The 15040-nt window shown below is 33.1% G+C and overlaps 1 protein-coding gene across 1 annotated transcript; it reads left to right on the plus strand.

Annotated features, from left to right (window-relative positions):
* The first annotated feature begins 11918 nt into the window (after nucleotides 1–11918).
* LOC110923258 (berberine bridge enzyme-like 26) lies at nucleotides 11919–13626 on the plus strand. The gene has a single exon (XM_022167405.2). It carries the CDS (start codon nucleotides 11919–11921, stop codon nucleotides 13527–13529), a length of 1611 nt encoding a protein of 536 aa, XP_022023097.1. The 3' UTR covers nucleotides 13530–13626.
* Nucleotides 13627–15040: the final 1414 nt, after the last annotated feature.

The following is a 15040-nucleotide window of genomic DNA, read 5'->3' on the forward strand; positions in this document are numbered from 1 at the left end:
CATATGCCACGTATTAGTTATAGTTTCCGATTTATTCTTGTATTTCATAATAATTTATGCTTAAGTGAATATTATAAACTACTCAGTTCAATCACATATTTGTAATAGGATTTTTATTTATTTTTTAATAGGAAATGTTTGAATCTTATTTATCCTTCTTTTCAGATTGAACGGGTTCATTTCAAAATATGTATTTTTACGGGTCAAAAGGATTTTTAGTCATGTTAGGCCAACGTTTCAACACCTTTTGTACATTCTATTTTTTATATATATTTTGTAATATTTGGTGTATTGTTTATGAGTAGCGAAAACATATTATCAAAAGTATGATATAAGGTTTCTTTTTAATAAAATGATTAAGAACATTTTAAGCATGCAAATACTTTTTACACATTTGATCATTCATTTTTTTGCTTTTTAAAAAATGAAACATGTTACTCAGTTGAATATTTCCGACAAAATACGACTCTAATTGATTGTTTCCACTATCATATGTAAAAATGCAATTTCAGTCCTATGATGTATTTAAGTATGTATGTATATACAATCCGTGTAATACGCGGGTCTATAAACTAGTAACTAAATATATAACTGGATTGTTATTACTAACCACCTGTAGTGTTCGTTTATTTTTGAAAAATTAGAGATTAAATTCAAAATATTGATAAATCACAGGGATCATCCATATGCTTTACTCAACATATTATTTTTTCATAATTTATTACTATCTAACTTTAAATATATATATATATATATATATATATATATATATATATATATATAGGATTAGGTTCAAACGTGAACAATTTCTCCAGCGTGAACTGCGTGAACTAATCTGGGCCCTTGATTTTTATGATCTTGAGATTTTAATTGAGTGGCATGATGGTAATTATTTGGTTTATTTTTACCATTTAATTAAATACACAAGGGTATGATGGTAATTACACCATCAAAAGAATTCAAATAGGAAACCTAAATTGTTTCCATTATTTAAAATCTAATCAAATCAAACCCATTCCCAATTTATTCTACACGTCAACAATCACCTCCACAATTCATATGGCTGACTATTCGATTCTGGGTTTTCAATATTCCAATTAATATTACCTTTTTATTATTTATTTTACCACTTTTCTTGTTTGTTGTTGTTCGCATGAAGATGGTTATGGTTCTTTCACAATTTCAAGCTTTACTTACACTAAAACTTTCATCAGACCTTATGACTGGCATTATATCAGAGGTGAGGTGATGATCCCCAAAATTAACCAGCCGACACCCTGCTCTCTCCTCGTTCTCTTCTCCGGCTCCGGCAGTCGGAGCAACGCCGGCCACTTTCATCACCCCGATATCCGGCCGCACTCCCACACACCCAAACCACCACCGATTTGATCCCGTCCTTCACGTATGTGTAGTATCACTGGTGGATCTTTCGCAATCTCCAAACTTTTATTTAGTATATCATTTCTCTCTATATCATATTGGGATTCAGTATGCATCCCACAACAGCTTGATGAATGGTAATTAAACCTCTTTCAACTTCACATTTGCGTTGATGTTTTGTTCTGTATCTTGCTGGTTGAAACCCTCCTTTGAGTGTCTTTATTGATGTATTAAATATGATGGTTAGGTGTATTGTATTTTCTATTTGACTGCACATGACAAGATTGTTTTTTTTCGACGTGTTCTAGGTTTCATCTGTTCGTGAAGGTAGGTCAGTTGACAGAAGATTTTACATTTTTTACTGGGACAAAAAGGCTGCATTTGAGGGCAGACACGAGGGATGATCGAATTGCAGACGAAATTAGTTGCTGAGTTTTGATCTATTTTGATGTTGCTATGATGTTTTGCTCTGTTTTGACGAAATTAGTTGTTGTTTCGCTCTGTTTTGATGTTGCTCTGATGTTTATCGCCGGATCAGATGTTCAATTTTTGATGTTGCTCTGTTTTTTAATGCGATGTACACATATGTATTATGATTTTGATCTGTTTAAATGCGATGTACACATGTGTATTCTGATCTTGCCCTGTTTTTAAGGCGCTGTACACATGTGTATTTCTTGTTTTACTATGTTTTTAATGCGATGTACACATGTGTGTAGCGTCTGTTTTGTGATATCTCATATTTGTTTTGTGTATTGAATTTGTGAAGTTGTTGATGTACACTTGTGACTTATGCAAAGTACTAATTGCTGAGTTTTTTGTGTTATTATAGGAGACGTCGTAAACGAGGAAAGTGGAGATGGAAGGTCGATAAGGATGATTCACGTATAAGGTCGATAAAGATGATTCATGTATGTTCATTTGCTTGGTCAATAAGGATGATTCAGAATTGTAAAAGACTATGTCTTTTTTATTTTTCCGATTATGTTGCGTTTATTGTTTTCACGAAAATGAAACTTGTAATTGTATGTTTTTTTTTTGTTTGGCAAACATTATGGAAATTGTTATTTGCTTAATATAAAAGAGTTGTACAGGTTTTGTTTATATGTATGTATTATGTAGCTACTTACACATATGTACCATGCTGAGTACACATGTGTACTGTTCAATTCATATCCAGGTACACATGTGTATACCGTTGAAATATGAAGGTTACGCGGATCTTAAAAATCATAATCCGAATTCTGGTGGTAAAATCTGAAAATAAAAATGAAATAAAAGATATTGTGGATAATGATTTTAAAATAGGAAAGATGTAACTTAATTCAATTACTAAAATAATGATTTAAATCTAATTTTTATATAATTACAATCATACCCTTAACAACTAAAAAGGAAATCAATGGTCCAGATTAGTTCACGCAGTTCACGCATGGGATTAGGTTCACGCTGGAACCCTACCCTATATATATATATATATATATAACAAAATGTTGCAATACGTCGCTAAAATCAAGCTAAAAATCTAATAATTATGTAAATATTTTTTGGATTCAAATTATTTTCGGTAATGTGCGAATTATAATTATAACTTTTTATTTCTCATTAAATATAATGTAATACGTAAATACAATAATAAGTATTATATAATATAATATATTTTTGTGTATCATTTTAAATGATTACATGTTTCTTTGATAATTTTTATAATAGTAACATAAATCATCTTTATATTAACTCATTGCTGTCAATTGGGTATATAAACGTCTCCATCTTTGATTTGCATTTAGAAGAAATATTTATTATATAATTTAGATTGTTCAACCCGTGTAACACACGGGGAACTAACCTAGTTATTTCAATAAAAGCGACTTCTTCTTCAATAGTAAGAATCTACCAAAATGAACCCTATGAAAGAAGTTCCTGGATCTGCCGCTGCTCGGTTCAGTCCTATGTTTGCCATGAAACATGAGTGACTTCTAGCCAACCTTTTCTTCTTAGTTGAAAACACACTTGGGACGTAGACCCCGAACTTTCGTCTTGTTGGATATCCTCTTCTTCACTGCCCTATCTTTCTAGTGGCTTCCTGAGAAATTTCTAGTTGCATCTTCATTCAATAAATGAGATTGAAAGTGATTGATTCTCAAAAAAAAAAATTTAACGGCCAACAAAATCTATTCATTTATCAAAGGACCAACCATAAGTTAGCCCACACCAATTACATACACCAATAGAACACAATCAACCTACATACACTTACTCGATAGATCAAAATTACACCACTCCTCCCACGATAATTCCTTTAACGTCGAACGGTTACCGACCCATAAGAAACTTAAATGTTTGCTTTCATTCACCATTTGTTCCCGGTTTATTTGTTTCTCATTAAATACCAACTCGTTTCTACTACGCCAAATAACCCAAAGTGATACTTGCATAATAGCATATACTAGCTTCCTCCACTTTGCATTGCCTCAAACACTTTTATGCCAATCCAACAAATCCTTTGACTTTGATTCTCAAAATTGACTTTAAAATTTTTAGATAACTTTTAAATATAAAAGTCCACATATGTTTATTATTAGGAAACTTAGAATTTTGACTTCGATGTATTTACCATTTATTTTGTTTACCGTTTCAAATTGTGGACCAAATTACTTTGGTAGCACTCCAAGAAAAATTTAATGAACCCACAAAGACTATATGTCAGTGACGGACCTAGAAATTTTTCTATTAGGGTGCAAAACACTTTTAAAATTTTTAGGCCCCAAGGTATATAAGTAAAAAATCGGTTCGTATCGTGTCGGGTCGAGTCATGTAAAACAAAAGAACATCAAACTAAATTTATATAATCATCAAAAATATGTCAAACCTTGTTACAAACATAATTAAAACGTCACCCCCTACGGGTTTTCATTTTTTGAAATCTGTCCAAAACATGGCTCCATAACATATTACATAATATATCAACTATTCAAGCCCTAGAAATCATAATGTAAATAACCCTAAAAATAATCTAAACGACATATACACCATAAAAAGAAAAAGCCAAACATTCTTCACTAACAAACATAACCCACCAGATCTACTGTGTGGTCTATGCGGCTATAAAAAAAGCAAAATATCATCACTAACAAAATATAACCCACCATATAACATAATGAAAAACAAAACGAAGCACATGTCTACTGTCATGGTTAGTATGCGGCTAATATCAACCAAAATTCATCAAAAATAACTAAGAATTTTACCCGTGTTCGATCGGCGGTGGTATGGTGGCTGATTACGGTGGTATGCGGCTGCTGACTGTTCACTGTTGTCGCTGATGTTTTGATCGCTGGCGTGCAGGGAGGATAGAGAGAGCGGGAGAGAATATGTAAGGGTTTTGGGCTTGTTTATTTTATTTTAGTTTGAAATATTGTTGATTTGTTGGGTTTGTTTATTGGGCTAAGACTTAGTAGTGAGCTAGTTAAAGGTATTGGGTATTTGGGTTTAGTTATTTAGGTATTAAAAGTTATATAATTTAGGTAGTATTTAAAAAAATAAGAGTTTACTAAAAAAATTAAAATAAAATTGATAACACTTTTTACCTAAGGGGTGCAGACGAAAAATTCCAAGAGGTGCGGACAGAAAATTCCAAGGGGTGCGGACGGGATTTTCGACAGAACTTAGCACTAATTTTTTTCCTGTGGGTGCGCCCGCCAACCTTGGCTTTGTCTTAAGTCCGCCCCTGCTATGTGTAGTGATCAAGTCTCATAACCCCCATAGATGTGGGGTTATATGACACCCGATAAATGTGAAAGAAATGAGGGTTATAGGGGTTAGATATGTAGTGGGGTTATACTCCTTCAATTATATGGGTGGGAGTTGGCTACAAAGTCCATTTTTCCTACAAAGTGTAAAAAGTCATAAAACACTATAATTTTAGCTATAAAACACACTCAAAACCCACAAATAACATAGTGGAGATTACTAAAACACCACATTTGTGGGTTTTGTGTTGTGTTTTGGATGATAAGGCTTTGATTATCGAATGACTAACATTAGTGTGTTTTATTTGATTATCATGTTGTGTTTTATATTACTAGTTGTATGATGGTGTGTTTGAAGTATTTAAGGACTGTTAGGGTTTGGATATTGTGTTTTAGTGATCTTTGCTATGTTATTTGTGGGTTTTGAGTGTGTTTTATGACTGAAATTGTAGCGTTTTATGACTTTTTACACTTTGTAGGAAAATGGACTTTGTAGCCGAATCCCACCCGAATAATATATATATATATACATATATATATATATATATATATATATATATATATATATATATATATATATATATATATATATATATATATATATATATATATATATATATATATATATATCCGTGTGTGAGGGAGAGAGAAACCAACATGACACGCCATTATGCACATCACGGAGGGAAAACTTTTTTTGCCCATATCGCCCCCGGGGGGGGGGGGGGGGGGGGGGTGTACCCGGCGCTATGGGGCTGGATGGTGGTATATAGCGCCATATGAGGCTCCACTATGGGTGGCCTAATAAAGGAGTGTGATCTTATATCAGTCTAAATTAAATAGGATGAACCAAAATTGAAAGGATACTTTAAGAATGAAACCCGAATCCCATCTAGAATTCTAAAATTGTTAGGCAACGATAATCACTTCGCATCCATCTCAGGAAACATCAAGAATTTTCATCCTAAATTCCATCTTGTGCCATTTGCGACGCCATCCCGTCCAACCACTCGAGGAACCCGAATCCCCCACCCCGAAGATGTCCCTTCACCGTAATATTAATATGGAGGATCTGAAATACATATGAAAAAAATAATTAATAATGTATTGCCGTACTCTTTAATTATATAATTTAAACAGATAACTATCACTTACATAACTATGATACTTTAATTATTTATGATCAATAACAAAAAGGTGTTGACAAAACGTATCACGCATATATTACTTCCGTGCTAAAGAAGAGCATGTTCCCGGGGATTATCGTTGTGGCTTGTTGGTGTATATGGATACGGAAGGCTAGGAATGAATTGAAATTTAGACAAAAATTGGTAAAGATTTAAGACATTATTGTAAATATTTGGCCGTTTGATTTTCTTTGATTTAAGCATAGGTCTAATTGCAGGTCGGTCCTATTGACGGATTGGTGCTCTTTTGATCTGATGTAAGTTTGGGTTATTTTGCGCCTTGCCTTTTTTGGGCTGCAGTTGTTTGTTTGTGTTTTATGAAAGTAACCGTTTAAAAAACATATATTACTAGTGCACTCCCTGTTGCTTTCAGTTATTTTAGTTATTATTGTTAATTTAAAGAATTCCATGTGGCTCATATATAATATATAATATGTAACATACGAAAGTCGTCTTTCTATATACCTCATATAAGATGTAGCATACGAACGATGAGCTTTTATAGAACCACTATAACGATTTATTTGATAAGGGGCACATTCACTAAAAAATGAATAGGGGTTAAGTCGATTAGCCAGGGTCGTTCCAATGTTTCTGGATGCCTTAAGCAAACTACGAAGACAGGGTCCTTTGAATTGGTATAAAGAAAACATCGGAAGTCTCAATCGCAAACACAATATCATAACTCAAAGATTCAAGGTATCATCAATTATGATTTTAGGGAAAACAGTGATTTCTCCCCAATCATTTCTCCTCCTGATTTAACCTCAAATTTTATATAGATATTTATATAACATGAAAGATAAAGGTCGGTGGTTCGACCATGCCTTTCTCACGTGACCCCAAAGCCCACCGCCATCTGTACGTTTCAAAAAAAAATTGTGAAATAGGTGAGGATAGTGTGGTGGAACAAGACAACAAATGTTCATTTATAAAATTTTATGTTCATACCCTCAGCTTTTTTACTTCTTCAGACATGTCACCTCAATGGGATTAAACACTTAAATACTTGACAAATAATTAAAAAAATAAAGTATGATTTTATTGTTTTTACTATTTTTTATAATAAAGAGTAAAGTAGTCTTTTTTTTCTTAAAATGTATATTATCATGACAAAAATTTCTTAATTAAACATTCAGTTTTCAATTAACATTTTCGTGCGTACGAAAAAAAGACAATGTCTTTGTGAAACACCAACTTTGACCTTCATCTTTTATTACTTCATAACTTCACACCTTATCTTCTCCAATATTTCAATTTTTTTAAATTATTTTTACTACTTTACACCGCAACGTGTGAGACGTTATATTCTTATTTATATACTATTAAAGAGAAAGGTCGACCTTTCTCTTTTAACCTTCAAGTTTTTGACTTTTTCTTTTTTTTTTTCCTTCAAATTTTTGAACCAACAAAAAAGGCCCTTCCACGTTCAAGTTTTTTCCACTTTACGCCCTTAATTTTTTGACATTAAACACTATTAACCCCTATCTTTAAGTAAGTTGCACATTCATTTCTAACTTTTAGTAATTGACAACTTTGATCTTCTTAACCTTTTCTACTTAATAACTTGACACCTCCTTTTGTTTAAATTACTTTTACGACTTTACACCGCAACAAGGACAAATTATTATACTTTTTTATCCATGTATATAATCTTAAAGACAAAGGTCGGTGGGGGACCTTTGTCTTTAAGTCCTCAACTTTTACAAAAATACACACTTAGCCCCTATACATTTATCTCCTTTCAATTTTCATATATTACAATTCTAATCCCAAAATTTTTACTTTTTAACCCCTATACTTTTAGTTCTTTCAATTCACACTCTCAAACTAGGTAACTTAAACATTCAATTTTAACTTTTGGTAATTGACAATTTTGATCTGCCAGCTTTTTCTACTTAATAACTTAACGTCTCATTTTATTTGAATTGCTTTTACGACTTTAGACCATAACGTCACACATTAGTATACTTTTTTTTATCTATGTCTAACCATATGAATGTCTAAATTACTTTTACGATTTTACACGGTTGTCTAAAATATTGTTACAACTTTACACTGCAATGAGCGAGCCATATATATATACCTATTTTGTGTACGTTTGTAAACTGTATTTGAAAGCAAGTCGGGTCAAATATAATACGTTTTCATTCGATGGTAATGTAATTTTTATAAGTAAAGAGTCGGGTCAAATATACAGTATAGATACGAGTTACCTTAACTTTCGACGCCGCTGCAACGCGCGGCGGGTCAAAATCCTAGTTATTATAAAAAAGTGGTCGTTGACCATTGCGACACCAATAATTTCTCCTAATTTCACCTCAAATTTCTCCCTAGTCAGCGACATAACTGAGCAGAACTATCATATGCGACGTTACAATTAGCTAGAATGACGATGTCGGCCTAAATTAATTACGAATTACATATTGCTTGGAATTAGAATTGGACCTCTTTTATTTTAAATTTGGTTTTTCTATTGTGCATTGCAATAAATATAATTTTTGTTTTGTTTTGTTTATTTGGGCCTAATATAGTAATACACATGTACTATATAATTTTTTTTTAAATATTGAGGCCCTATTTTTTGGAGGCCCTAGACCATTGCCTAGATTTGAAAGCATCTAGGTCCGACCATGCGATTAGCACAATCCAAAACTAACTGAATTATCAATACTTGTAATCTTAATTATTCTTATTATTAAAATTCGATGGAAATTACAGAATTTGTTTGGAAAATTATTGTATTTATTAATAATAACTAGATTAGAAACTCGTGTATTACACACGTTAAATATCACGTTAAATAACTTACATAAGTTACTAACTAGTAACGTAATATATTATGTTTTAACCTATTGTTTTTTAATCAACTTTCTTAAATTAAAAATTAGAAGACAAAGGGTTAAAAATCACAGCGAGAACATGAATCTTAAACTCACGTAATTGTAATGCGTGATAGAATTAATTACTTAATTATTAAATATAAATCTTCAAGCACAAAATTACTCTATACAATAACAAAATGAATTGTGAATCGTGATATTCATTACTTAATCTATGTTATAATATCATTTATGTATTTTTTTACTTTAAATTAATTAATTTACATTTCTAATCTTAAACTTTAGTAGAGTTATTATAGGACTCCCGCACTCTAATAATTCATATTTTAAACGATTTATATTTGTAGGTCAGTCCTATTGACGGATTGGTGTTCTTTTGATATGATGTAAGTTTGGGTTATTTTGCGTCTTGCCTTTTTTGGGCTGGAGTTGTTTGTTTGTGTTTTATGAAAATAACCGTTTAAAAAACATATATTACTAGTGCACTCCCTATTGCTTTCGGTTATTTTAGTTATTATTGTTATTTTAAAGAATTCCATGTGGCTCAAATATAATATGTAACATACGAAAGTCGTCCTTCTATACTCCTCATATAACATGTAGCATATGAACGATGAGCTTTTATAGAACCACTATAACGACTTATTTGAAAAGGGGCACATTACTGAAAAATGAATAGGGGTTAAGTCGATTAGCCAAGGCCGTTCCAACGTTTCTGAAGGCCCTAAGAAACTACAAAGGCGTGGGTCCATTGAATTGGTATAAAGAAAACATCGGAAGTCTCAATCGCAAGCACAATTCATAACTCAAAGATTCAAGGTAACAATTAGGATTTTAGGGAAAACAGTGATTTCTCCCAAATCATTTCTCCTAATTTCACCGCAAATTATATATAGATATTATTATAAAAAAGTAGTCGTTGACCATTGCGACAATAATAATCTCTCCTAATTTAACCTCAAATTTCTCCCAAGTCAGCGACATAATTGAGCGGAATTATCATATGCGACGTTACAGTTAGCTAGAATGACGATGTCGGCCTAAATTAATTACGAATTACATATTGCTTGGAGTTAGAATTTGGCCTCTTTTATTTTAAATTCGGTTTTTTTATTGAGCATTGCAACAAATATAATTTTTATTTTGTTCATTTGGGCCTAATTAGTAATACACATATACTATCTAATTTTTTTTAAATATTGAGACCCTATTTTTTGGAGGCCTTGGACCGTTCTAGGTCCGGCCCTGCGATTAGCAAAATCCAAAACTATCTGAATTACCAATATTTGTAATCTAATTATTCTTATTATTAAAATTCGATGGTAATTACAGAACTTGTTTGGAAAATTATTGTATTTATTGATAATAATAATAACTAGATTAGAAACTTGTGTATTACACGCGTTAAATATCTCGTTAAATATCTTACATAAGTTACTAACCAGTAACGTAATATATTATGTTTTAACATATTGTTTTTTAATCAACTTTCTTAAATTAAAAATTAGAAGACAAAGGGTTAAAAATCAGAGTAAGAACAAGAATCTTGAACTCACGTAATTGTAACGCGTGACACAATTAATTATTTAATTATAAAATATAAATTTTCAAACAAAAAATTATTCTATACAATAACAAAATGAATTGTGAATACTGATATTCGTTACTTAATCTATGTTATAATATCATTTATGTATTTTTTACTTTAAATTAATTAATTTACATTTCTAATCATAAACCCTAGTAGAGTTATTATAGGACTCCCGAACTCTAATAATTCATTTTTTAAATGATTTACGCTCATACCTCTGATCTTTAATAGATTTATCATACGAAAGTTTAATAGTAATTATTTTTCTATAAATGATTTACGTTTCGACCCCATAACTTTAATAGAGTTATCAAATGGTCCGTAAAGTTTTTAAAAAAAAAATGTATTTTTTTTCTGTTTTATATAAATATTTGTTCTTTTATGTTTTTATAAGTTTAATTCTTTTGTTATTTAACTTATTATAAGTAAAAAACTAACTTTTAACTCTAAACATTTTTACTTAATTGTGTTGCTTGCCAATTTTTACCATCATTTAGAATAAAGTCTACATGGTCTATATTAACTCTTCAACATAAAGATAGCAAATTTAATTGGTTTTCAAACTTAATCCTTGAACCGCTGCGTTACAAAGGAAAAAAAATGCATATAATTAAAAAAATATTCAATATTATATATTTCCGCGTTATCGATTGTCAAAAGTTAGAATGGCCATAATTTGTAATGGTTTGGTCAAACAGGTTGTTTCTTCATTATATACAAGTCTTGTTAACTAGTATAGTTAGATAGTGTGTAAGGTGCATTTTGAAAAGGAACAAAAATATTTGGAATCTTAATTATTCTTATTATTAAATTTCGATAGAAATGACAGAATTTGCATGTTTGGAAAGTTTTTGGAAAATTATGTTTTAAACTATTGTTTTTTAAGAAAATATACAAGTTATTTCCGCATTGTGTGTTGGTAAACGACATCTGACCACATCCAATGTCAAAAGTTAGAATGATAATTAATTTTCTGGTTGAAAAGACTTATTCTCTTTGAATGAAGATGTTTATCTAGGAGAGGTTGAACCTCATGGAGTATGTTTGTAGAGTTTTCAGGGGTCTTGCCACTAGGCCATATTGTAATGGTTTGGTCAAACCGGTTGTTTCTTCATTCTATATAAATAGGTCTATGTATTGCCATAAACTCACCAAAACATAAAACATGATGAGCTCTCGACTAACTTGTTCAGTGTTCCTCTTAGTTCTCTCTCTTTCCTTTTGTGTTTCATTTGGAGCATCACCCTACATTTCCGAAGATTTCATAACCTGTCTTCAATCCAAAACCAACAATGTCACCACCTTTTCTCAACTCATCTTCACCCCGGTTAACTCTACTTACTTACCGGTTTGGCAAGCTGCAGCCGACAGCATTCGGTTCGACAACCCCAACATTCGTAAACCCTCAGTCATTGTTACTCCCACCATCGAAACGCAGATCCAAGCTGCTCTTTTCTGCGCCAAGAAACACGGGTACGAAATGCGGATCCGGGATGGGGGGCATGACTTCGAGGGCCTCTCTTACACCGCGGATGTTCCGTTTGTCATGCTTGATCTCGTCAACATGAGGGCTATAGACGTCAACGTTGCAAACAGGACTGCATGGGTCCAGGGTGGCGCTTTGCTTGGTGAACTCTACTACACTATTTCTCAGAAAACCGACACCTTGTATTTTCCGGCTGGTATTTGGGCTGGCGTGGGTGTTAGCGGGTTCTTGAGCGGTGGTGGGTATGGAAACCTGTTGAGGAAATACGGGCTCGGTGCTGATAATGTTTTGGATGTTCGTTTCATGGATGTCAATGGAAATATTCTTGATAGAAAATCGATGGGCGAAGATTTGTTTTGGGCGATTCGTGGCGGTGGTGCTTCCAGTTTTGGAATTGTTCTTGCATGGAAGCTGAGGTTGGTTCCAGTCCCGGAAAGAGTTACTCTTTTCACGGTGAATATAACTCTGGAGCAAGGTGTAACGGATATATTCTATAAATATCAATACGTGTTACCAAAATTTAATCGTGATTTACAAATGAGAGTTCAACTTAACACAGAAAATGTAGGCAACACCGCCAAGAAAACCGTTCGAATGTTGTTTAATGGTATTTATCAGGGTCGTATCGACACACTGCTTCCATTGTTGGACCAAAGTTTCCCAGAGCTCAACGTGACACGAGAAATTTGCGAAGAAGTACGAATGGTCCAGACCACCCTTCAGTTTGGAGGCTTTACCACCTCAACCCCAACCGAGGTTCTTGCGAACCGATCAGCCATCCCCAAGGTGAGCTACAAAGGAAAATCAGACTATGTGCGGACTCCGATCCCCAAAAGCGGGCTCAGAAAACTCTGGAGAAAGATGTTTGAAAACGACAACTCACAGACTCTCTTCATGTACACTTTTGGTGGGAAGATGGAGGAGTACTCAGATACAGCACTTCCGTATCCGCATAGAGCTGGGGTGTTGTACCAGGTGTTCAAGAGGGTGGACTTTATGGATCAGCCTTCGGACAAGACTGCGATATCGCGCAGACGGGTAGCATGGCTCCGAAGCTTTGACAAGAGTTTGGGACCGTACGTATCCAAGAACCCGAGGGAGGCGTATTCGAACTACAATGATCTTGATTTGGGCGTTGGAAGTGCTACTTATGAAGAAGCAAGTGTTTGGGGAGAGCGGTACTGGAAAAAAGAGAATTTTAAGAAGTTGATTCAAATCAAGGCTAAAGTTGATCCTCATAATTTCTTTAAACACCCACAAAGTATACCAGTTTTCTCTACACATCTCTAAGACATGTAGAAGAAAGTTCAGTTTCACTTGAGCTTTTGCTATTTTTTTCATTTAAATGTAATAAACTGGTAATAATCAGAACTTAAACTTGTTTCTATCAATGTCTTTTACTTTTGAAGCCTTATTATATACCAATAACTGAAACTAAGTTCTTATCTCCCTTGATTTAACAAAATAAAATGTGAGATCCTGAAATTGGCTTGTACAGATAATGTGTTTTTCAAACTTATTTTTAAAAATTGAGTCTTGGCTATTTGTAAATATAGCTGTGCTTTTTAACCGAAAACCAAAACCCAACCTGAAATAACCTGTATCCGAACCCAAACTAGAGCTAACACGAAGGACTCGTACCCAAAATAACCCATACCCAAACCCGAATCACAAAAAACAGATTGGTCATCGGATATTGGAGCGGTCTATTCGGATAACCCGAAAAACCCGTAGTAAATACTTGTTAATCCCAATATTTTTAAGGTAATACATTAACCTGCCATTCAATAGAGTAATATACCAGCGACGCGCTGACATGCACCGTTCAATTGCCCACACAAATCACAAGTAGATCAAGTTCAGCTTTGAATATCCAACCCAAATTCAGAAGTGTATAACAGATAATGTCGTCACCGTCGGGGGTTATGGCCTGTCGGCGATGGCTTAAGCTGGCCCGTGATCACAAGGCGTCCGCAATGGCCTCGTAGGCCCGTTGCCAACACAGACAACATCCTCAAATGTCCATTTCTCCGTTTCTTCGATTCAGGTCCCCTTAGCTCCATTTCAAAACCCCGTTAAGCTTCCAAAATGCACCTTAAACCTATCAAAGCCTGCAAAACACAAACCATTTCAAAGTAGTGCATTGAAGAAATCAAATTAAAATTAAAACACTATAAAGAAGCAACATGTTTATGCATATATGTATTTTAATCTTGGCTTTGGGATTTTTTTCAAAGAAAAAATGGTTAGGCATATGGTTGTTGTAACCTTGACTTTAGGGGTTTTTCAAAAAAAAAAAAAAAAAAAAAAAAGATTTGTTTACTTTTCACCCAAAAGTATTTCATAAATTACTTTTAACCCAAAACTGTTTGTTTTTTTTTTTTTACTTTTAACCCAAAACTTTTTATCTTTTGTAATCTATTTTCACAACTTTTTTTACTTTCAACTTTGGTCCTTTATAGTTTTTATTTTCTGCAAGTTTTTCACTTTATACTTCGTTCTAAATTTTGTGACTTAACAAATCGCAACGTGCGTATTTGGTTTAACGTTTTTACGTATCGTTCTAAATTTTGCGAGTTAACACGACGCAACGTGCGTGTGTGGGTGAACGTTTTTACATCGTCTATCTTTCTCCCATTTGACATGTTCAACATAATGTGCGGGTCCTAAATCGACTTAGTTATAAATTAAGAATCCTCGCCGCATTCGGGTCCGATAAGGCTGTAAAGGATGAGTTAGATAAATTTTTTAAATCTGATTTTGTTTTATTTATTAAGTAATATTAAAGAAATGAGTAAAAA

Source organism: Helianthus annuus, chromosome 6 (assembly GCF_002127325.2).
Source record: "Helianthus annuus cultivar XRQ/B chromosome 6, HanXRQr2.0-SUNRISE, whole genome shotgun sequence".
In the NCBI taxonomy this organism is placed as follows: Eukaryota; Viridiplantae; Streptophyta; class Magnoliopsida; order Asterales; family Asteraceae; genus Helianthus; species Helianthus annuus.